Consider the following 24,723-nt stretch of genomic DNA (forward strand, 5'->3'; position numbering starts at 1 on the left):
TGGACAGGAATGGATGGTGACAGGACAAAGAACAGGCTGGGGGATGCAGGGAAAAGTCTTGGGCTTGTCGACAGCGATGTGGGGAGAGGTGTAACAGGTTTTAGATCTGTCTGCTGTTTTGGGTAGGACATATTAGTTCTGCCCTGATGTATTCCTGACAAGCCTGTCTTGTGTCTTCAGCAGAGCACATTGAACTGCACTTGTTTTTTAGCTGTAGGTGGGTTTGAGTGTTGCCTTTTGTATGTGGCTTTGCTTTGCCATAGATGCTTGTGTGTTTGGAGGCTGGTTTGATCTCAAACTTCTAGTCATATCTCCAAGTGCCCAAGTCCTATATTGGAGTGATAGTGTTGGCAGGTGGAGAAACACCCCCAAACTTTTAACAGTCAGTCCTGTTACAAGTTCAGCATCACATTAAAAATGAGAGAACTGAGTTGTGACTGCTGGTTTTGCTGTTGACCTTTGAAGTAGAGTATATTTCATGTGCATCCTCCAGCATAAAGCAAGTGTAATCCTCCTTTACGATGTGTGACTTTATTAATAACTGCTTCTTTCTTATAAAAGGCTTTTTGAAGAAGTAACTCCTTAAAAACAACTTCATGAAATAACCAGTACACATTCTACGGAGCACTTTTTGGTTGTTAACTTTTTTAATAGTTTTTCTCCGTTGTCCAGACTGAGCAGAGTGGTCTGAATTGAGCCACATGTCTGTTTTGCAGGTCTCTTGGTCGGACATAGGAGGACTAGAAGAGGTGAAGCTGAAATTGAAGCAGGCAATTGAGTGGCCTCTCAAACATCCCGAGTCCTTCATCCGCATGGGGATCCAGCCTCCAAAAGGTGTGCTGCTTTATGGACCTCCTGGGTGCTCAAAAACCATGATAGCAAAAGCTTTGGCCCACGAAAGTGGGCTCAACTTCTTGGCAGTTAAGGTAGGCCATTTTAAGACTTACATTTTCTTCACTCCTGCATAACAACTCGTGGTTTACCAGTTTCCAGTGTTAGAATCCAGTGGCTCTTGCTGTTTCTGATCCTTATATATGATGCTACAGTAAACACCTTGTAAATATCAAGAAAGGTTTGGGTTTTCTTATGAGAAGAAGTAGTGCTTTCTTGAATGCTTTTAAAAAATATTAGCACAGAAATTGTACGTTGGATGGGTGGGTAAGCTGTGGAGTGATATCTTAAATACTGGCATTTTTTAAAGTATTTTAAAAAGGCAACAGTGAAGTTCTTAAAGTAATATAAATGAAACACAACTCTGGGTAGCGGGTAGCTGCTCTTACTGTAATAATTGCTTGCATAGAAATATTATCATGTCATCCCTTACATTCCTTTTCTTTCCTCAGGAAGGTCACTTTCTTTATCTTATTCTAGGTCACTTTCTTTATCTTATTCTTTATGTTTCATTTCAGATTTTTCTTGTCCTATTTGCCTTTTTTTCAGGGGAAATAGTTCTACTTCATCACTTTTTAGAAAGTTTGCAAAATCAGTTATATCTGGAGTAGTCCTGGATAAATGAGATATTCTCTCAGCGTTAGGAAACACCTTAGGTATAGAAAAATTTTGGAATTCGTTGCCTGTGAATCAGTGTAATTGATCACTGTGGGTTGTATGGAAAACACATGAATGGAAGCTATTTAATAATAATACTGAGCTTCAATGCATAGGAAGGAAAAAAAAGGATAGCAGAGTGATTCCACATGGGGTAGTCCTGCAGCTGTGTCAGAATGTTAATGAAGTGCAAGAAAAAACATTTGTTTAAGTATTTTGAAAGTATCTCCTTCTCAGCAGTAAGATCACGTCCTCTTCTCTGTTGACCATCTCTTTGCTCACAAAGCCTTCTGTGTTAGTGTTTCTGCACAGCTTCCTCCTCCTTTCAGGCACACTGTAGCTGTAGCTCTGGATCCTGTCCTCTCTGGGATCAGGGGCAGTCACTCTGACCCTGAAGCCAACAGCCCTTCACTGCCCGGGTTTCCTGGGATTGCAGACAGGCCTCTGGGTCACGGTCACTTCAACAAGAGCAGCCTTGGAAACCTCAGCCCTTAAGAAACACTGCCTTTACTGCCTCTTCCATAAAGACAAAGTAGTTCTTTGTACTCCAGAGTCACTGGTAAACAAGGTAACCTTTTCCTCCTGCGCTGCTTAAAAGAAAACATTGCTCTTTGTCTCGCCCGAAGCACTGGTGCCTGAGAGGGTGGGGAAAAAAGGTAGCACTCAAAAACCCCAAGTTAAAAATGAGTGCTGTTGCTCTCCTGTATCCCTCAGTCATAGCTCCATCAGACATTTTTACTGGTGCAGTTAATTGTCTAAAGGTGGCTCCTGCTGACCAGGAGGTATCCAAAGGTGCACTGATAGGAAATGCTTGTGTACAGTTTTTCCATGGTGGAGTTCTGAGGGTGCAACCCCCCTGTCATTGACAAGCTGCAGCAGAAGGGGCTGGCTTGAGGAAACTGCCTTTTATTCCCTGTTGGTTTAAGTCCCTTGAGCTGGAACTGGTCAAATATTTGATGTACAGATGTTTCAAGAAGCACATCTCTGGAGCATGTCCAGCCTTGGATATGTTGACTCCAGGAAGGGAACTTAGCCCACTTGCTCTAATTTCACATTTGTTTCTTGGAGGGGAAAAAGGCAACATCCATCATGTACTAAATGTGTTAAACATGGTCTGTAGCACTTCTTCAAGCTCAACAGCCGTGGATTAATTTCTGCTGCACGTGTTCCTGCAGTAAATCCAAAGTAGATGAATATGTGGGGTTTTGATTTTATTTTGTTTTTTGAGAGGGGACTTTTCTTGCTTATAGCTCTATTAATTTTCCTATTCTTTACATGTGTCTCAAATATCCATCCCTGGAACTGACATCAGGTTTTTTGAAATGAGAGTGTGTTTCTTGATAATTCACTTTTCAGACTTGCATTTTCCTTCCAGTCTCTCCTGCCTCAAATAAGTAATTTTGATGAAAAGTGTCTGCTGTACAGCTTGCAGGATATGTGTATTCTTCTGGGATAGTCCAGGGAGCACAGGTTCCTGGGTCCTTCTCAGGAAGGGACTGCAGACAGGAGGCTTAGCTTTGGCTGTGGGAGCCTGCTGCTGGATGCTGTGTCTCCCTGTGTCTGAAACCTGAGAGGAAATCAATTCTGGTACATGCAGTGCTTGCTTGGTCCAGTGATTTTTTGAAAGATGGACCTATTGTGTCTGCACACTACACTTCAGATGCATGGGCACAGAAAGTCCAGCTCTCCAGAAGTGCTGGATGTACTTTCCTGGTCTAAGTTGTCTGTCCTGCCTCAGTGCTGCAGGTATCGGCCCTGCCCCAGCTGGCTTCCAGGAAGGCTCTGCCCTGTTTTCCAGATGTGTGTGTGCAGTGCCTGTGCAGTTTGGACAGCTGACTCTGTTAAATGAGATGTTTCAGCTGAGTTATGTGTGAACTGTTAAAATGTGACCTTTCCATCTGTTTTGGGCACGGGGGGAGCTGTCACAGCTCCGTCTGACTGGCCTCTTGCAAGGGCTGGGAGATGGGCAGAGTCTGGATGTCATTTCTGGGCAGAGGAGCTGCAGAAAATAATGTGATAGCAGATGTTTGACGTTGCATCCTGTTCTCTCCTGAAATCTATTGTGAGGTTTGAATGGTTGATGTTACAATGAATGTGGCCCTTTTGTAAACATGCTCTTTGATACTTGGCCAAAAACTTTTTATAGCTGTATTTTCACCAAGATTGGTGACCTTTTGCTTTTCCAAGAGAAAAGCAGTTTGTTGGATGGTTTGTTTTACAAAGCAATCTTGCATATAATTCCTAAGGGGAATTGTTTATTTTTATTCCTTCTCTCGACTTTCTTTGTCTCTAATACAATGTATCTGCTAAATTTACTGAGGAGGAGATTGTCAACTACTTTCCAGGGGATGGCTTTTCCTGCTCCTTCCCGTCAACCCCCTTTCCTAAATCTCTTGCAGTATTGAGGCTTTTCAGGGTTTTAGTGGTCATCTGGATTATTCCCCTCTCCCAAACCTCTTACAGGAAAGGCAACTGAATTATTCTCAGCTTCTTGGAGATTTTTCAGTGTTTTGTGGTCATGGATACAAGCGAGTATAAGACTGTGTGAAGGAAGGAATTAGGAGAATTTTTTCATCCTTCAGGATTGATCACCAGTCTTATCAATAGTTTTTGATCTGTTTGAATGCTTATTTCAGTCAGCCTTCTCTGCATTTTGTGCTTCTTCACAACCCTATTGTGCTCACCCCAAAGTTTGTAATTTTCTTCTGAAATGTATTTTGTGCATTTTTTACTAGTAGGAAAAGGATATTTCTGTACAGATGTTAGACCTATCCATATTAACAGGATGAGAGGCATATAATTTTCAGCTTCTGCCAGGCTGGTGACACCTTGCTTGTTATATTATACAACCAGCTCTCTGACACTTTTGCTTTAGATGTCATCTAACTTTCCGAAATTGAACATGAAGGAAATGAAAGCCTTTGTCACTGTATTATTTCTGTGGGTTGTTTCCCCTCTTTTGACTATTTATGTGGTAGGTATTTCTCTGTACTGTTCTGACAGTTCCTGCACTTAGGGTCAGCTTTGACTGGCTGCTTTTTTAAGAAATATTTTTATTAAACCACTAATGGTTTGTGGTGATATTATAAGAATATTTTTGGAGGAAACTCCTTTATCTTGCTGCATGGCATAGATAATTATATCTGCATTTGTCTTGCATCTTAGTTTATTTAGATTTGTTATGACTGCCCTCTTGGATTTTTTTTTTCTTATTTTATTTTTAGCAAATCCTGTATCATTGTGCTGTGCTAAGAACCTAATGAGTATTACTTTACAGACTTTCTGTTGCTTTTCTGGGAAGCAATTGAGTGGAATTTTTTTTCCCCTGTTATTATTGTGGTATTTAGGTCATTAACTTTACTACCAAACAAGAAAACCATTGTGCTTTTTTTGGTTTTAACCTATTTCAGAATGAACACTGAAGTTTGCTCTGATGTTGTCAGGCTGGGGGACACCATCATGGTACCTACCTAGATAAACTCCATCACCCAGTTATGATGAATTCGTTAGCTGATGGTCTGATCTGTGGGGACTTGGAGTTCTGTTTTCTGTCCAGCCAGCAGATTACCTGAGTTTATAAAATATATAGCAACAAAAATCATGTAACTTCTATATTCTTGCAAAGGTTTGGGAAGCATCATTTTTCCTCTTGTTGCTCAGTGCTTTTTAACATTCGTCTGTTTAAAATCAAAACTAAGGCAGAAACTCAGGCATAGTGACAAAAACCAGCTTAATCTTAAAAAGAAAAATAGAATTTAGACCTCCAAAAGTTAAACCCCTTGGAATTCAGCTAAGTGAGATGCAGTAATTGTTCTAAACAGGATGAAGCAATACTTTAAAAAAAACCATCACACAAAACAAACGAAGAAAACCAAACCCACCTGTGACAGTAAGGAGTGTTTAGGGATGTTAACACCAAGCAAAGCAATAGTACAGATGATGTGAAACTATACTGTTCTAAAATATCATTTGCAGTGCTTAGGAGCTCCAACTGTGGTGTGATTTTAAAAAAAAAAATAAAGAGGAAAGAAAATATTCCTGACATTTTATTTGCTGTTACTTAAGAGCTTGGGATGAAGGAATCTTTTTTCTTTTTTCAATTAGCAGTAATTACAAAAATATACACTGTTCCCAGGGCTCTGACTTCACCTTGGCTTGATTTAACTTCCTGTATCACCCAGCCGAGGCTTTTGTACCACTCCCCGTGCTTGACATGTGCTTAAGCTTAGTTTGTCATCTGGGTCAATTATGTCAAAATATTTTCCAATTGAAGTTTCCTCTGCTTTTCCCTTCAGCCCTTGGCTGTGGCAGCTCAAACAGATTAATGAGGCTTGGAAAGGTCGACTGCTTTGCTCTGTGAAGAACTGTCAGTGAATTTTGGGGAGACAGTTTAGCCTTTTGATGGGGATTTCAGTGGGCAGAAGCCTGAAATAAGAAAGCTTAGTGCCTGTAAGCAAAACACTTAAGATGAAAAATGAAAAAGCATTGTGGTTTTATGAGAAACTTTGTTTTGATAAAATTTCTAAAAAGATCCATAGTAACATATTTACAGTTACTTGTTAGTTAATTAGCAGATAGTGATACTAACTGTATCTGAAAAATTTAACATTTTTTACAAGGGAAAACAAACTGAGGTACTTTGAGGTCCGTTAATCCTGAAACTATAACCGCGTGTTTTATTCAACTGAAAATAAAATCAGGCATTTGTCATATGCCCATATAAATCATATGCCCATTCATCATATGCCCATACAAAATAAGGCATTCTTACCCTAATCGTCCCAAAAGTGAATGTGCAGGCAGAAAATGATTAAGCATAATTTCCTGTCTCTGATTCCTTGTCCCTTCTCAATTACTTTGCAAGATTAATTTTTGTTAGCACTTAGTCTCTCTCTCCCTCTTTTCAAGTTATCAGTGGTGGGATGGGGTGTTGCTGGAGGGGTGTTGTGTCAGCAGCCAAATACATTTTGCAGCAGGGTTGGCTAATTTTGTGTGGTTTTGCTGTATGATGCTTGATCCCACATGGATCCTGCCCAAATGGTGCCAAGCCTGGTCCTAGAGAGTGTGGCAGTGGCAGGGAATAGGGGCAGGTGCTGGAAATCTGAGATGAACAGGAACAACATGCAAAGGGATTTGTCTGTGGATGGAGCAGGTGAGCAGGATGGGTTACTTCTAGATCTGCTCCAGCTCTGTCCCAGTAGAGTTTCACCTCTGACTTGACGCTGCTGTGCCTGTGCAGCGCTTTGTGAGCTTGGAAAATGCCGGTAAATCCGAGTGTCAGCTGTGCCCGTGTGCTGGAGAGGACCCTCTCTGAAAGCGCTGGTGCGTGCACAGAGCTTAATGCAATGTTTCCAGTCAGTTCACTCTGCAGTACAAATACTGCCTTCTGTCTTGTGTAAAGAAGCCTCAAAAGATTGTCACTGAGGTTTGCTGGTCAAGGCAAGTGGCAAACAAGGGACTTCTCGGGCACGACAATGAAGCAAACTGGATATTGTATTTGCCTTCCCAGTTTGATGTGGCAACTTCACTGCAAAGACTGAGGATGACGGGTTTTTGCCAGTTGACTCCCTTGGATGCTTTGGAGCCCACAAGCACCTGCTGAAATTGAGGCTTTTAAAACACCGTACAGGTGTCAACAAGTTTTTAAGTTCCTCTGGAATGCAGGGCAGAGGGAGAGGAAGCGATTAAAGCGGTGCACGGTGCTCAGCCCGGGGTTTCCTTCTTCTGAGAAGCTGGGAGTGAGGCAGATTAAATCTCTTAAGCAGCACTGGAAGAGAAGGAGTAGGTTTTATTCTTAACAAGCAAATATAATGCATGTATTTTCTGAGCAAATATTTTTCTATGCCACGTAACCAATTACCAAGTCACACATGTACAACCTTACCGGTGAAATAAAGGAAGTCTCACTGTTTGTCTTGTTAACTCGCTTCCCTGCAGCCACCCTGAGTCATGTGTTGCTCTGGGTTGGCTGTGGGAGGGATGGGAGAGCATTTTACCATTGAGATTACCGTGCCAAAAGACTAACTAATTTCTGAGTCCCTTCCAAATGAGTTAATGTTGTAATAGTAGAGCATCAGGCTGAGAGAATTGGGATTGGGATTGTTCCCAATGTTTCTGCTTCGAACATGGCAAAGAAGGAATTGTGCATTAACTTGTAGTAATGATCTAGAGTAATAATCTATAGAATGTGATGAAAGCTCTTTAACTGGATTTTTAAAACATAGGAATTGTACTCTACGGCTAACATAGCTTAGTGTGTCTGTATTAGAGCCCAGAACTTGTATGTGAGGCTATCACAGTATTTCTAAAGAGACTAGACAGAGCTGTATGCTGCAGAACTCTGGATCTGTGTCCATCTGGCTCAACAAGCATAAGGGCATAACTTACCTGATTGCCAAAACAGTAAAAAAATTATTTAAAGATAGTCACTGACTAAATTTCCTACCCCGGTGGCTACCCCAGTGTTTTCAGGTGGTGAAAATCTGCAAGTGGTTTTAAGCACTGCTTAGAAAAATGACTGATACCCTTAAATTTCAGGGATAGCAGATGTTCTTCTTGCTGTTTAAAAACACTTTGAGAACTTCTGTCATAGCCATGTATAAACAAGCTTATCTCATGTTGCAGCCTGTATACAGGGATTTTATCTTTTGGTGCAGTTAACCTTTGAAGAGTTGATTCTGGTAATATTTTAGATGTAAGGAACTTTTTTCTTGCTTTCTTTATCAAAAAAAATAATGAAATTCACCCAATCCAGACCATAAACAAGTAGAAGGTTTCATGATTCAAGGGGGGATATATCTTGTAAACAAGGATGGGATAGTCTTTAAACAGAACATGCCTGGAAATTATCTACTTGGAGGCTGAATAAAAAAACCTCAGCAGAATTCAGAGGGCCTGAATTGAGAGATTTTATTCTGTCAGTCTGGACTCTTGCTCACAAATGGTGTGCTTATATGCATGGCTAAGCTACAACTGCTTCTGCCAATTTTCTGCTCCAAATCTTTTGCTGGTTTTGGAGTCACTGTGCAAATGACCAGAAGAAACAGGTTTTTATTCCTTTCTGTCCGTTCATATGGAAGATGAGCTGTTGCAGAAGAGAACAGAGCGGTGCATCGGTAAACTGGCCCACTTGTTACTGTCACCTCTTGGGCAGCCTATCAACGACTATAAACAGCTTTTAAAGGAATCCTTGTGCTCCCCTCTGGGCCAGAAATGATCTTTCAGCAAATGTCGACTTGCTGACTAAGTTGAGCTTATGTCATTTGGTTTTTAAAGCATTAAAAAGTAAGATAAAGAACCCCTCCTGGTATTTCTTGAGTGGTCTCTAAAGCAACCTTGCTCTAAAGAGAAGGCGAGCTTTGTGAAAATCAGAAACTGTGTCAGCTGCCAGCAGGTGACTTTGTGGTGGCCTGTAGACTGCTTCTCATGCAGATTCATTTGTCAAAAAGGAGCTGCCCTCAGTCTGAGCTAAAGGACAGTGTGGGTGCAGACAGGGTAAGGCAGGGGTTCAGCTCAGGTGGGACCAGAGCTAACTCACTTCAGGTGCTACATCCAGCTTCTTTGAACATTTCTAGATTTTGTGCTGTGGTTTTGAGTGTTTGCATGAGATGAATTGTACAGCAATTCCTCATCTTCTGTGCGTGCTTTGTCTTACTCTGGAGTCTTTTCCTTTACTGATGCATATAATAAGAGTTTCAAGCCACTTGGAATAAAACCCATGACATTCAAATGCAGTTCTGGTGTTGTTCATGAGTGGCGAAATAGGAGACCTTCAAATCAATTTTCATTAAAATTCTCCACGCAGAGTCATTAACACAGTGGTCTTTCACCTGGAGTTGCTGCTTAATGAGGAGAAAAATGGAGGAAAAACTTCTTGTCGAAGCTCACAGCAAACCCATGCATTCAAAATAATTCTCTTTGGAAACATTTTAAACAGTATTTATTGCTTTGATGTTGCCTTCATCCTATTTTAATGCTTAATTAAAAATGAAACTCCAAGCATCTGAAATTATATTGTACCTTAAAGCTCAAATAGAGTAGTTTTGGTTTTAAGTATTTTTTTTTTTTTGCTCAGACAAAAGAAAAGAGAAGGTCAGGCTGTTTGATGTTGTGTCATACTAGAGGAATACACTGGCACTGATGTACGTGATGTTGGTTTTTCCATGAGAATACTGATGTGAATGAAGATTACTTAAGGGTGTGAAAGAGAAGGTCCACAAAAAGTCAGTAAAAGACATTATAATTATGGGTAGAATCTGCCATGGTTTCTCAGTGTATCAGCTCAGTTTAGCAGAGAGCTGGTGAGAGAGGACTGTGCTTCATTCCTTAAGGCTTTGTTAGGCCTGTGCTATGGGATTCCTCATCTGCACTGGATGTGATGAATGGCGAGGGCCTGGAGCAGCTGGGCTGGCTCTGAACTGCAGGCCTGTTCCTCACTAGCTGCTGCACACTCCTCATGCTCAGTGTCCACAGTCAATAGCAGGAAGAGACTTTGTTTCTCTCCTCACCTTGTTTTTACCTTCTCTCTTTCTTGCATTCTATGATTATGTGTCTGAATAGTTCTGTTTCCACGCAAGTATCCACCAGACTCCAATTCTGCAGTCATTGGAGGCCTCCAGGTGACACTTTAGCTGCCACAGCAGTTGCTCTAAGGGTGGGTGTTGCTGAAAGGAAGCAATGCTAACTGTGTCATTTACTTTTCCTGTGGGCAAAGCATGCAGTGCTGCTCTTCCAATCCTTAAACCGTGGATTTGACCTGAGTGGTACTCCAGGATCTCACCTGGTCCTTTGGATAATGGACAACTCTGGATGCTTTGCTGCTAGCAGATAATTTGTGCTTTGCTTTTCAGGGTATATGTTTTTTTCCCCTAAATATGCACAGGTATTTTCCAATGGCTCCAGTGTCAAGGTAAAAGTCAGTGCATGAACTGTTACTGCAGGAGTGAAAATGAGTGTCGAGAGGGGAGACTGCAAAAAACCAGTGAGCTCCATTTTCAGAGTGATGAATCCATGTTCCATCGACCTGGGAACAAAGTCCAGATGGTCCCATTCGAAGAGGGGCTTTAACAGAGTCTCTGTCACTGCCAGTGTATAACTGTGTATGTGCCACATCCTTAATTATAACATACCTGCTGTTTGAAGCTGCCTTTCTGTTCTGGGCTAAGTGTTACCTGAAAGTACTCACAGCTGTGAAGCAGAGGAGGGTGGTTCAGCTTTCTGACTGTGAAGGATGTTGTTTCTGCTGGTGAAATGATGAGGACACCTGTTCCCTGAAAAATGGATTGAAGCCTCTGCCTCTTTTCGTTCAGGGTGTTGGATAATGATCGTTGGTTGAGGCTGCAGGTCAATGTTGATGCAAACCAGGCTAAAGTCAATGAGTCATTACCAATCCCAGGAGAATGTGAGGCCCATTAGGAAGCATTATTTAAGCAGCCTCTCCTGCAGGATATAGCAGAACAGCAAATGCTCTGAGAATTCTCCATTGTTTTACTTGTTATAATTGTAAGTACTTGTTCAAGACTTGAACGCTGACCCTGTGGTCTCCAGTGTGTTCCTGGTGGACAGGGATGTGAGTATAAACAGGCACCAGAGCAGCTGGCACTAATAATCCTGCTTGGCAGTCCCTGCAGAGGAGAAGGAATGTGAATGAGCTGAGACACTGAACAGCTTTCTTCCTGGGGCTGGAGTGCCTCCTGGATGAGTTTCAGGTGTGCTGCTATGGCAGCTTCTTCTTTCTGGACCTGCAAACTGTCAAGTTCAAAGAAGCCCTGTTAGACATTGGTTTGAGTCACTCTTTTGGTGCTTGCTTGGACAGGATGCATGTTTGAGAGTGCAAGTAAATGCTTTACTGTAATTTGTCTTTTTGGCTGATTTGCAGCCCCTTGTTGCTGTTGTTGAACCAAACAACTTTAAAGAACCTCAAAGTGTATATTTTTTTGGTTAATCCCATTTCTCATGAAGGATTAGGATGAGAGGACTAATGCATAGTTACATGCATGCACAGTACTAAAATAAATGGAGGAAAGCTTGGTGCAGGTAGAGGGTACATCTAAAAACACACCAATAAGACTTGCAAATGACAAATTATCAAAATTTCTTAGAGCATCAGCAGTATAGCACTGGCAGATTGTCTCCATCCTTTTTTATGTAATTGTAATATGCTCTTTAAACTTTTTTATTTTCTACCTTGCAGGGGCCTGAGTTGATGAATAAATACGTTGGTGAGTCTGAACGAGCAGTGAGAGAGGTGAGGAAGGGCAGGCTATGGATAATGTTAGATGTTAAACTTTCTTGGCATTCAAATTCTTCTCTGCCCATAAGGTTAATTTTAAACTTTCTAAAAATCTCCTGGTGTAAGTTTCAAAAAGAGAAAGAAAATAGGAAAAGCAGGAGGGATATTTTATGTTGTTTAGCTTTCTTGAGCATTGGCCTAGTGATGCATGTCAAATTTGGGATCCAGTAGCAGCTGTCACTACCAGGCCTGCATTGCATAGTATCATGCATAGCTTTTAAACAATTTATTTAAAAAAAAAAAAAAAAACAAAACACCAAAACATGATAAGTCTGATGTCTGTTATGTGATGCTCTGTGGCTTTTGAGGCATGTAAGGGGTGATAGCATTCTGTAAACAGTTTCCATCCCTTAAAACAGGGTGTTTCGTTGTTGTTTTTCTAGATCTTCAGGAAAGCCAGAGCGGTGTCTCCTTCAATTCTTTTCTTTGATGAGATAGATGCCTTGGCAGTGGAAAGGGGAAAGTAAGTAATCCTGTTACAAAAATAACAGACATAATTTTCTGATAAATTAGTCCTACACTGTGCAGTCACAAGTCTATTTACCCTTCTAGAATTATTTTATGAAATATATTCATTCCACATACGGAAGGGCAGCATGTGTGACTTTTACTCAAGTGTGTTTAACTTGGCATAAACAGGTAAGCTGGTGGAGTTCCTCCTTTCTCATCTCATCAGCAGGAATGATTCTTCTGCTTCTCATGCCCGTTGGCTCTTTTCTGTGGTTTTACCTTGCATTTATTTCCAGTAACTAACTCCTTTTTTTTTCCCAGGATTGTTGCACTGGCCTAATTTGGTGTCTCCATCAAGCAAACAATATGATCATAAGCTGTGTAACACAAATTTCTAAGGAGACTACTCATATGCCTAAATTTACACTTACATTTAAACATTTTGCCAGACTGAGAAAAACTTCATGGAAAGATTTGGTAACACTTACATCCTTTCATGTGTGACATTAAGAAGGAATTACTGTGCAAACAGCTAATAGTATTTTCTTTAATATCCTGCTTTGTGATGATTGCAAGAGATGTTTAGCTTGTGTCTGAAGGAGGATTGTAACAGGTTTTAGTTGATACTACAGCATTTAAGATTTGACAGGCTCTGTAAGTGGAATATCTGCTTATAAATGCAACTGCTACTTGTTGTGAGCAAGTACTTTTATTCTGTTTTGTTTCGCGTGACAAGCTACTGACTAGGTGCGTGGAGAAAGTATTTGATCAATTTAAAGCCTCATCAAAATGTCAACATTTTTCTGGAAAACAAGCTCCCTCAGCATCCCTACATATTGCAAAAAGGACATTTGTATCTTCAGAAAAGGATAACAGGTGTCATTTTGACATTTCAGTGACACGAATGAATTATTTGCGTTACAGGAGGCGGCATGACTTGTAGCGCAGAGCTGCCCTGTGAAACAGCTAACAAATGAACGTACTTGCTGTTGAAAATGCAAAATCCGTGTGAAGATGTTTGCATCGGCATCCTTCTCACGTGCAGTGTGTGAAACTGGGATTTGTGAACTTCCTAGAAATGCTGTGCACTGAAACACCTTGCAACAAAAAGTTGCAAAAATGTGTGCTTGAATCAAGCCAATGGAGGGGAATCTTCTGCCTGCTGCAGCTTTTAACTTGTTCAGCTTTCAGAAACAGCACTTCATCAGGATAAAACCTTTTGGAGGAATAAGCCATAAAACATTTTAATCAGCCTTTTCACACAGTGCCCTCGAGGTGTTGAGTTTGTTTGTTTGTTTGCTTTATTCTCTTAGGGAGTAAACAGCCTAATGTTACCTTACCTGGAACTGTCTGTGGGGGGTAGTAGGCCTGGCACAGCTTGCTGAAGAATGTGGTATGACCTGCTGCAGCCGTGTTGTGCTGGAGACATCTGGTTTTGGAGCTTTAAAAAGAACAGGGTGGGACACACAAATATTTCATTGTCAAATCTGAACCAGATGGGAGGTAAAATATGTAGCAGAGTTCTCATAAAATTCATCTGAAATTAAATGGTGTAGGAAACCAGACAAGGCACTTATTAGAAATGGCCTTTTTTTACAGGCTGACTTTGCACAGTAGGAATTTGCAAATGCACTAGAGATGCTAATGATTTGTGGCCTCTGGAGATCCATTTCCTGTACTATTACTAACCATGCTGAAGTTTTCAAGGAAACACCTGTTTATATTGTCTCCCTATTCCCTCTGTTGGTTGAATTAGTTTTCTCTGCCTCGGCAGTGAAAAACACTCTGGGATACAGCTTTGTAAGAGCTTTTCCTCTCGGTTTATATCCCTGTTAGAATGCTGTGGGCTTTGTGCAGAATGTGCCACATCCCAGATCTCCTGGGTAGGCAGCCTCTCCTGATCCTACCAAGACATGTCCAGAGATACAGAGAAGCCAAAGAATAGTTTTATGAATAATGCCAATCTGAAATATAGATGCGAAATAACACTGAGTAATTGCTTAATACTTTTGCCCTTCCAAGCACTTTGCCAAGTATTCATTAACCCATAATTACTTGTTTAGATTTGTCTAAAGCTTGTGGATTTACAACACAAATGTTTTGCTCCCAATCTTTGGAGCTGATTGAACAATCCCTTCTAAGCAGCAGGCACGTATGAAGTAATAGACTTTGTGATTAATTAGTGTACAGGTAAATCAAGAAAGATAAGGAATTACCTTGTTTGCACCATTCAATATAACATCTCCTTTGCATCATTTAGTGGATTCTGTCACTGCACAAGCCATTACTCCATGGCAGACACTGTAGCTGCATTCACTTATGCCACAGTGTTTTATTTATTACACATTCCCAAGCCATAATGCCATAATTCCATAACTGTAATACATCTAGCACTCTACTTAATGCAACTGTCTTGTGTAGCAGTTTTGTTTTACAAAATGTATTTGTGTAGAACAAAAAAGTACTTTGAAGTCAGCAAAAATTATATTGGCATCGTTCAGTGTCAGAGTGTATTAGTTCTTAAAAGATTATTTCTTATCCATCCTGCTTAGAAGTTCCATGTCTTTTATCAATATGAACTAAGCTCCTGGTTTTGTTTTTTTCTTGTCTGTCCACACTCCCCTCCCAATTTTGCATGTAGGCAGCAAACAATTACATATTAATCAAGGAATTAAAAATGTGGGCTGGATACATACCAGCCTCGAAGACAATTTATGAAACTATAATCCTGCACCTCGGAAGAAAAGTATTTCAGTGCAGAGAGCAATTGCTCAAGAGAAAAGTCTGGAGATCCTTGCTGCAAGAAGATGAGAGGGTGATTCTGAAAGGACTTGGGTTTCTAATGTGGTAGTGAAGGCAGATAAAGATACTTTGAGCTGTATTAATTTCTGAATCTTGTTCTGTTACACTGAGCTTCTAGCACTCTTGGTAGAATTTTCCATCTCTTTCTGGTTTATGTTGAGACGTTAGAGGAAGTTTAGAGATAACTGAAAATGAAAAATTAGGGGCTGAATGGCCTGACTATAAGGAAAAAAAGAGGCATTCCCTCTAACTGGTTCTAAAGAACAGATGATAAACCTGCAGAATAAAGATGGGAGAAAGTTAGAGGTGTCACAGAGAGGTTTGAGTAGGAGAAATGATTGATATGGGGAAAATGTCTGTAAATCAGCAAGGCTTTTGGTAGAGCATTCTCCTTCCCCGTGAGCTAGTCATTTGGGAGAAGGTCCAGAACCTTCCACTTGACATCTTTAAAACAAACCTGACATTTCAGGGATCACTGTGCAGCGAGGAGCAGTCGGGCACTGTCAGAGGTGAACAACGTGACGCACGGAGCCTTTTCCACTGCTCCGTGGTTCTAATGAGCATTTGCTTCCACGAGCGGGTTATGGCTTTTTCCTTTCTTTCTCCATACTTTTGAAAGATGTTGTTATGACTTTTTGTAGGAGACACTGTGCTAAGGCAGGACTGGTCCAGATACAGCAGGAAAGTTTGCCTGGAAGTAATCCCTGGCCTGCACGAAAGCTTGAGAGGCTTTACAAATTGCACAGCTGCAGAGAGTTATGGGTATTTGTTATCCCTCGGTATTCCTGACCATGTAAAACCTAATTCTTCTAGCCATCAGAGGTTGCCAAGAGGGAAATGGCTTGGTAATTAGACTTGAAAGTGATGAATGAACGTGGGTCTGTGTAAATGCAGCACAGACAGTCTGTTTGCTGAACTTAAGAAATCTCTGTGCTTTGGAAATGGGACATTGTTTATATAAGTAGGATTTTTAGGATTTTTGGGCGAGAGACATATTTGTTCCTTTTCTTGTTTTTTCCGAAGCAAAGCATTTTCCCCTTTAACTGCAAGTCTTTGTAACGTAAGATGGGAAATGTTGTAGACTGCTGTAGAAGACACTGATAAATTCCATTTTCAAAGGGGAAAAAAAGAGAAAGACAGGGGACAGAATCAGTACCTTGCATTTGACTTCTGGAGGCCAAAACAATTTGGTAGATGAATGTTGCTAACCTTTTCAGAGTGAGGGTAGAAGTGACAAAGTGAAGGGATATTGCTACCGGTCCCCTGAAACTACAACTTGATGATGCTTTTTTGGGAAAGTACTTTATCCTGTATGCTGAGGGGAGGATAGATAGATTCCTAAGCCACAATTTGAATTGCTCAGAAGCACTGAAAGATGTACTGTTTTCATTTTAGGTATTAAAATATTTGCAGTCTCAAATTTTGAGGCCCTCAGGCTTCTAAAGGAAGGTGTGAAGAACAGCAGCTTCTCTGCTGTCCTCTGCTACCTCTGCTTTTAACAGAGACAGGGGTAAATCTTCTCTTTTTAAACCAAGCTGTCTTTCTGGAATATTTTAGCCCGTATTTATACTCTGCACTTGAACATACCCTTGCATTTTTGTATCTGTGCAAATTCCCTGGTGCACTGAGCAGCCTCTGTCATGAAGGAGGTCAGCAATTGCATCCAGTAAGGAAACCCGTGGGCTGGACCCTGCAGGGATGCAGCAAGGTGACATTGGGTAGGATAGAGGTTGTTGGCAGAAATCCACCTTGCACAAGGTGAGTTATCAGTAGTCCCTGAATTGGGGAACGTCAGCTGATTCCCTGCAATATCTGAGCTGTGTTTGTGTGTGATGGAGAGCTGAGACATTTGAAACTTTTGCGACTGCTGTGTGAATTCTTCAAAGTTTTGGAATTTGGTATCGAAACAGAAATATTGTCTGGGAAAAACGTTGCATGTCCAGTGCCAGCTTTCTATTTTAGGCTTAGCAAGGAGTGGTGAAGAAGGAAAGTTTTGAAACAATTTGATTGTACAGCGAAGCTTGTATTTGTCTTTGGAATGGCAATTTTAACAAATGACATTACCCAGGCATTGCGTATATATACAATAAATTTCTGAAATCCCTTTAGTTTTGAAACAAACTCATTAACACTTCTTGTCTAGCAAGAATCTTTTGTCTCAATGTGTTCTAAATCTCTGTTTCTTCCTTTTTGTAACTTTGACAGCCTGTGTTATAATTTGGATGTTTGAAGTCGATAGAGAATTTCATTGGCATCAGTGGAAGCAGGACTGGATCCATAAACCCTTTTCTCAAAGTCATCTAAGTGCATGGATGCATGTGCAGGATTTAGAGGGACTAATCAAGGCTGTTAATGTAGGTAGGCCCATTCTTCAGTGCTTGGGAATTCTGTGGCAAAGCTCATCTGAGGAAAGATGCTTCAGCCAAAGACATGAATTTGAGCCTCTGACTGGATTCCTGCAAGGGGCCCAGTTGAAACAGATACCAGGATTAGAGGGATCAGAAGTGGGCATACATGGTGACTATTTAAATTCCCAGTATGGCATTGGCTATGGAAAAAGATCGTCTTACCCACACTAAATGAGCCCAAGCAGGTTACAGCTGCCTGCAGGGTTGGGACTACAATGATTGAAGGCCTTTTTTTGGTGTATTTATTTTTAAAAAAATTAATGACGTATGGGAGGAACATAAATGTAATTAAAATTTATAAATGAAACTTATTCCATCTGAAAGTGAACCTCTTATGGTTAAATATTGTTGTAATGAAATGAAATCCAGTCTAGTTAGTTACTTCTAGGCCTGTAATACTTCCAACTTAAACTGTACTTGCTTCCCTGGTTGATATGATTGATTACATTTTTCAACTTGATCAACTTTCAGGAATGTACAGAGGAGAAATGCTGAGAAAAACAGAATGAAAGGAAATGGGAAATTTACTGTGCATCAGGTGTGTGTTTGGGGTTTTTTGTTTGTTTGTTTTCTTTTAAGGCAGCATCAGTGTTAGCAGAACAGGAGAACTCATGATTCTTGTGTCAGCAAGATGATGCCAGGGCCAGCTGAAAGCACAGTCTAATGTCCATCTTTCATGGATGTGCATCTGGAATTAGTTGCAAGCAGGTGGAAATGGGCAATGGATCACCACATAGGTGATGTGCTTGGGGAAAGCCCTCCGGAAGAAAGCCTGTTGAGTCCAAACCTGTCTCAAACTGGCTCCTTTCCTCCTTTTTTCTCCTTTCATTGTGTTTATTTTGTTTGGGCCTATTTCATTAACTTTTGGAAGCTGCAATAATAAGAAATTGAGGCGAAAGGAAGGGGCTTGGTTGCATGACCGTGGAGGGGTGATTAGGATGTGTTTGCAGCTGGACGTTTGTTTCAAAGTCACCTGCTGACAGCTGAGCACCATTGCCTCTTTTCACAAAGCTCATCGTCGTTTTAGGAAGCTTGCTTGGAAGCTGGGGGCCACTCAAGGAGCACTCAGAGTTCTTTTATTGTTCTATGTTTTTCTAACGTCTTAAAAAACAAATTATATGAACTTCACTCAATCAGCAAATCAACAGTTGGCAAAACACCATTTTGGCGTGGAGGTGACCATGAAGTTAAATGTTCTACCCAGACTGAATTTCCCAGACTTTCCTAAATTTCCTCTGGAGATTTTCCTTCTGTGGTACTGGAATTCTGCTCTTGGGGAAACAGAGAAGATGTGAAACAGTATTGTGGGTAGTAGCTGATACAGGTGCATACAGAATCCAACAGCTTCTAATTGTAGGGTGCTGATGGAGGGAAGGCCTTAGGATTATGTTCTTTCAGAGTTTTTCTGATGACACAGGCAGGGAAATTCCCTACTGTGGGGAATGCTTCTTATCTGAGCACCAGAGGGGGTTTGTGCATTGGTGTATTTGGTTTTGTTTTGGTTTTTTTTGATGACTAACGAAAGTATGTAAGTGATAACATATAAGATTTACGTAGTGTTTCTTAAGACTTTCTAATAACATCTAATAACATCCAACCCTGTAGTATCTGTAGTGGTGGGAATAATAGTCATTGAAATTCTACCATACATGTGGTACAACATTCACAGGAGTAAATTTGGCCCATATTATTCCATAATGATGAAAGAGCCTGCTTTTTTTCCTAACTGGCGTAGCACTGTCCATTCTGCTGGACATAATGCCCCAGTGCTAGAATTTTTGAGTGAAAATTGATATCTGGGAACATCCTGCAATTACTATTTTTCTTGTAATGCTATTGGAGTAGATTATTTTAATTTTTTTTTTCTCTAATGCTGTGGAAAACCTTAAGCTGCCAAAGCCGTATTTCACCCGAGTTTGCGAGGGAAGGAAATAAAACAGTGTGACAGTTAATTATGATCACGGCAGTTGGACTGAAAAGCTGGACTTGGCAGGTGCTCCTTGCTGACAGGTTCCCCCTGCAAAGCCCTGACAGAAATGTCAGACTCAATAAAAATCCTTCAGGCTGTGTGAGCGAAGTGACTCTTGCGTGGGAGTGTGCTGGCAGGGGGCTTTTGTACTTTGGGAACCTTTTACCTCAGTAGTTCATGGAGAGGTGGAGAGTCCTGCCAGAAAGGTCTATTTCAACCTGTGTTAATTTTTTTGATACTGGCCATTTTGTCGTGTCAGTGACTTTTACATTTGTTTTGATATGAAATTGTTTCCAGAGATTTCGGTGGGAGAATTATTTGAGGTGATACCACGTCCACAAGTATTTCTAAAACCTATAAATTTTGATAGTGATTGCAATTCTTTAGTTAGGGGGAAAAAAATAAAAAAGGCAGGTTTTATCTGTATGTAAATCTTGCCTGATGGGACATTTTGAAAAAGAAGGTGGGCTGTACTCCCTTCTCACAAAATCTGCATTATAAATTTCAGCTACGTGGAGATTAATCCCTCTGCAGTAGTTTATCCCGGATGCTTCTCCTGACATCTGCCTCTTTGACGTCCTAGCTCTGCCTGATGTAGGGTCAGCTGTGTAGGAGAGGTGTTCTCCCAGACTTCCTCCTGGTCTTGTAGCTTCACAGTTGCTGTGAATTTAACAGCACTCAAAATGTAGTTGTGTGAATGAATATTGCCTGCATTTCTACACCCACGATTATGCAGTGTAACTAAATTAGGATCCTGATTCTGCAGGTCAGGTGTTTCAGGCAGGCTTCAGTGCTGCTGAAGTTAGGGGTGAGATGAAGAGCCATTGGTTCTCCTTTACAAGATTTAAGTGGTGACGGAGCCTTAAATACATTTTTCAATGAGAATGACATCTGGTGTTCTGAAAAAAAACATTTATTCCACGGCTTTGGAAGTGTTCTAGATGGTCGGATGATGCCGATGTATGTTTGCTTTAGCTCGCAGTGGTGATGCTAACCAAATTTCGTCGTGAGGTGAAACCACAGTGACTGCATTCTCAGACTGTTTTTAGTTTTCTAATATTAAAAAATCCATTAGATAAAGGGCAGGGCGAAAGCGAAGGAAATTAAATAAGTGAAAATGTACAAAACAAGAAGTCAGTTGCTGTCAAAAAAAAATGCCTATAGCAAGAAGGGTAACAGATTTAAATATGATTTCATACATCTGGCTATGTCTGGTAACAAAATCTCCTTGGCTTGAAGAACTATATAAGTGAGTGAACTGTATGCACTCCTTGATGCAGTGATAGAATCAGACTGTGGTTGCTTTTATATCCCCAAGAAGATGTATGAGAGTGGCTGAAATTATCCAGGGGGAAATTTCAGTGCCCACTGCTGTATGAATCCAGCTGGCTAGAAGGGTCTTTGGATAAGGCCAAAGGAGATAGAAATAAAAGCTGCTGTGGAGAGCCCTCACCTGCTATATTGAATTTAGAGCTGGTGCTCATGATCTCTCAATTCTATCAGACAAGGCCAGAATTAATTCTGATTAATTGTGAGGCTTTGGTATACTTGCAGAATGCATGATTTATTCTGGTAAAATGTGTATTGGGAGTGCCTTTAGCTAAAATAAGATACTAAGAACAGGGTTGTCTTTCATATTCACCATTACTAGTCTGCTTTAATCCATGAATAGTCTTACCTGACAGGCTTTTGCCATTTAGGAAGCTTCTCTGATGGTCAAGTGAACTGCCTGTGCAGGAGCACACATGCGCTTGGTCTGAGACTGGTGTGTGCTACACTTACAGGAGTAGCTGAAATATCATAGAGGGGAGGATATCTGGCTCTGACTGATCTAATAAACTAGTAAGCAAAGACATTTTTTGCCTTTAAAATTCCTTCATTGAGGATTTTAAATAGAGAAGGGTTGGCAAAAAATTAGCTCATAGCCTGATGTATTTCATTAGGGCAGCACAAGAGGTTCCTTGAAATTCCCAGCCAGACTCCTCTTTGCTCACACACGTTTTATTTTGGAGTTGAAGGTATTTCTGGTTTGGGCACGTGCACACATGGCCCTGCGTGGATTATGTGAGGGGCTTAACTCTGGCTGCCTGGATTTGCAGGCGGCGTGTTGACAGGAAATTAGTTTGTACCAGGACGTGCCTTTTGAGGACTATTTCCAGGCGGTTGTGATGATGACATCAGCACGGGGAGGTCAGGTGGAGGTGGGGGGGCAAAGGCAGCCCCTTGGCTGGGAGTTGGTTTTGGCAGTGCCTCCGTGGGACTGGAGGGTTAATCATCATTTGTTTCTCCGGCTGCCGTTTGCGTCAAAAGGCCGGGCAGCCTTAATGAACGTTGCCTGTGTTAATTTGAAACCCTTGCTGGGAAATCATGGGAAAATGGAAAAGCACATAGTTGTGTGTCACCCCTCAGATTAACAGCTTGGGCAGCGCTGGAGCCCTCGGTGTGGCTCTGGTGCAGCTCCAAGCAGCTGGGAAAGAGATCGCTCCCTGTGCCTACCTGGGGTTTTTATGGGGTATCCTGCTAAGCCAAAAGCTAATTTACTGTAGACTCTGTGCTAAAAATGGTGCATTGTGTGACAGCTTAGTGAACTATGTAAATAAAAGCACTGAAAGTAGAAATCTGTGGTGTCATAGGACCCAGACACCTTGATACTGGTTTTATTATTGATTTTTTTTGTGTGTGTGGGTTTAAAATTATTTACTCCACTTTGAAGAGACAATAATAAAGCCCCAAATAATGTACTGGTAGCCCCCTTCATGTTTAAGCTGTATTATACCATCACTGATTGCCTAACTGCAATTTTCTGATGATGCCTGAATTGCATGAAAATCTTTGGAATATGCATTCCCCTGTAACAGTGGGGGTTTTCTTTAGGATAAATACTTCTTTAATGTGTTGTGGGGTGGTTTTTTTTTTTTTTTTTTCAGCCTGAAGCTTGTAAGAGGAATGTTTATATTGGGGAAAGATGTAATATCCGTTCTAGCCACCTCTCTTTTAAACGAAGTTTTGGGTTTTTTTTAAGGAACAAAGAAAAGTTTAGCATCTCCTCCAAAGACTTCTACCTTCAGGTCATCTTATATAATGTTAGCGTTTTGGTCCCAGTCTTATAATTATTTTTTCCTTTGACTAGCATTTTCTTGTGCTCAGTCTGTTGGGTATAAAGTTGAGTAAATGTGAAACTTATGCAAGATGGGAGGCCTGAATCCCTACTGAGACCAGCTAATGTTACAAAGTTGGTTTTAATTTCCTTTAAGCTTTGTGTCCTTCGAAAAGCATTTACTATCCATGTCCAACACCTGAAGTGTTTTATCACACGCAGCCCTCTATAAGTCACTGGGACTGTGACCCGTGAGTATGTTAGAAATGCTTTAATATCACTTGGGAAATTCTAATGTGCCTGCAGAAAACCCAAAAGCTGATGACCGTCTAACCCAAGTCCCTTCTCTAATATTTCTTAGCAACCTAAATATTCTGTTAGCCAACATCTATTACAGCTCCTCAAAGATGTTTTCCAGACTGGGTGTGATAAGTTTAATGTTTTGCACTGGAAAATTACAGAACCAGTTGTAGGATGGGAAAGTTAGGGAATTTTTTTTTGTAGGAGAGCTGTACAGCAGTGATGGAACCATTAGTGTTCCTTTGGCTCTGGGACGTTTGGGAAGCCCTGTGGTTGCAGGCAGGCTGGTGGTGGGTGGCAGTGCTGCAGCAATATATGTGTTTAATAACTATACAACTGTATTTGTGTGCTCTCTATCTGCTGGAAATAATTGGAGCACTTATATTTTAATATATTTAATATATTTATTTTTGGAAACTAGCATTCACCAGGATAATGGTATTGTGCTTGTGTGTGTGTGTGTGTAGGTGCCTGTATATCTGTATAAACATTAAAGAGAACTTTTGGGAAAGGATTTGCAAAAAATTTGAGATTAAATAATTGTCTTAATCCTCTGTAGATTTGGCTTTGTTTTAAGTACCAGACTTCTTTTTGCTTCTTAATGTGACGTTTAGAGCAATCTGGAAGAATGGGAGAGACTAATTTTTTTTAAATTGTATTGCAAAGAGCCTGTTTAAAGGTAGAGAAATGAAATCTTCCTCCATGCAGCAGAGCCAGGAACAGTCCTGGAAGAGCTGTTTCCCATTGGTGAAAGATGATGTAGGTGTGTTCATGCCCATCCACAGGGGAAGGCTGTGTCAGAAACAGTGAGGCTTTGCTGTGTGCTAAGAGCAGGACTCCTGGTTTCTGGCAAAGGAGGATAAACCCCACATTTTTGGTGCTATCTGGCAATCTCCAGCTGCTTGCCCCAGCCTGCTTCAGCTTCCCTGCCCCTGCTTAGCAGAGGGAATGCTTTATGCCTTGTCTGCATAGGTTTTTCACATATTGGTGATTTCAAAACTGGAGTTTTCAGGTTTTCAGTCTTGGGGTTTTTTCCTAGTGTCTGGAAAATCAGCTGAGTTAAAGGACTGTCAATGCTATTATGAGGCAGTTGGTCAACACTCAATTTATTCTTATTTGATGGAGACAGCATAACAATGTAGAACTACTCTGCAAAACACATAAGTACCTAATTTTTTATACTGCATAGGCTGGTATAAGCACTCACTTGGATGATGCTAAAAAGGAAAGTTTGTCTGACTAGTTAAGAAGCTGCATGAATTCAGTTATCTAAAAATGTTTATTCCAGAGATCCATGTTGTGTTAAGTTCTTTACAACCTTCATAGCAAGGCAGTAAAAAAGCCAAAAAGCTGACTCAGTTATTGAGTACCAAAAAATAATTTGAAGGACTAAGTCTCTGATTTGCTGCTCACTTGATAAGACTGTTTCAGAGATTGAAGGCGAAAATAAAAATGAGAAAGAATTAAGATAAAAAGATGCATCTCTGTAAAATAAAAAGAACAGTATATCCTTTCCTTTCTCCCGTTTTCTAGGAAGAGAAAGCTAATGCTGTGACTTTTGTTTTGTTTTGTTTTTTTCTAAATCAGCTCCTCAGGTGCTGGCAATGTAGCAGACCGTGTGTTGGCTCAGTTGCTGACGGAAATGGATGGGATAGAACAGCTGAAGGACGTGACAATTCTGGCAGCTACAAACAGACCGGACATGATAGACAAGGTACGAATGGCTGCACTGTCGTATATCCTGTTCTCTTAAAAAGACCAGATTTTGGTATAATTCCGTTCTCTTTTACTCTCCAAACTGTTGTCTGATCAATTTAATGATTAAGAGTAGAAGTTTGAAAATGAAGACAAGGCAAAG

The 24,723-nt window shown here is 40.8% G+C and overlaps 1 protein-coding gene across 1 annotated transcript in view; it reads left to right on the plus strand.

Annotated features, from left to right (window-relative positions):
* SPATA5 (spermatogenesis associated 5) overlaps window positions 1-24,723 on the plus strand; it is a 172,595-nt gene that overhangs the window by 26,335 nt on the left and 121,537 nt on the right. Inside the window, 4 exon segments of the mRNA XM_051804947.1 lie at window positions 717-926; window positions 11,741-11,794; window positions 12,223-12,302; window positions 24,453-24,579. Of these exon segments, the coding sequence (XP_051660907.1) occupies window positions 717-926; window positions 11,741-11,794; window positions 12,223-12,302; window positions 24,453-24,579 (471 nt within the window).

This window comes from Manacus candei, unplaced genomic scaffold (assembly GCF_025592945.1).
Source record: "Manacus candei isolate 608988 ecotype Guabito, Panama unplaced genomic scaffold, ASM2559294v1 h1tg000062l, whole genome shotgun sequence".
Taxonomy (NCBI): Eukaryota; Metazoa; Chordata; class Aves; order Passeriformes; family Pipridae; genus Manacus; species Manacus candei.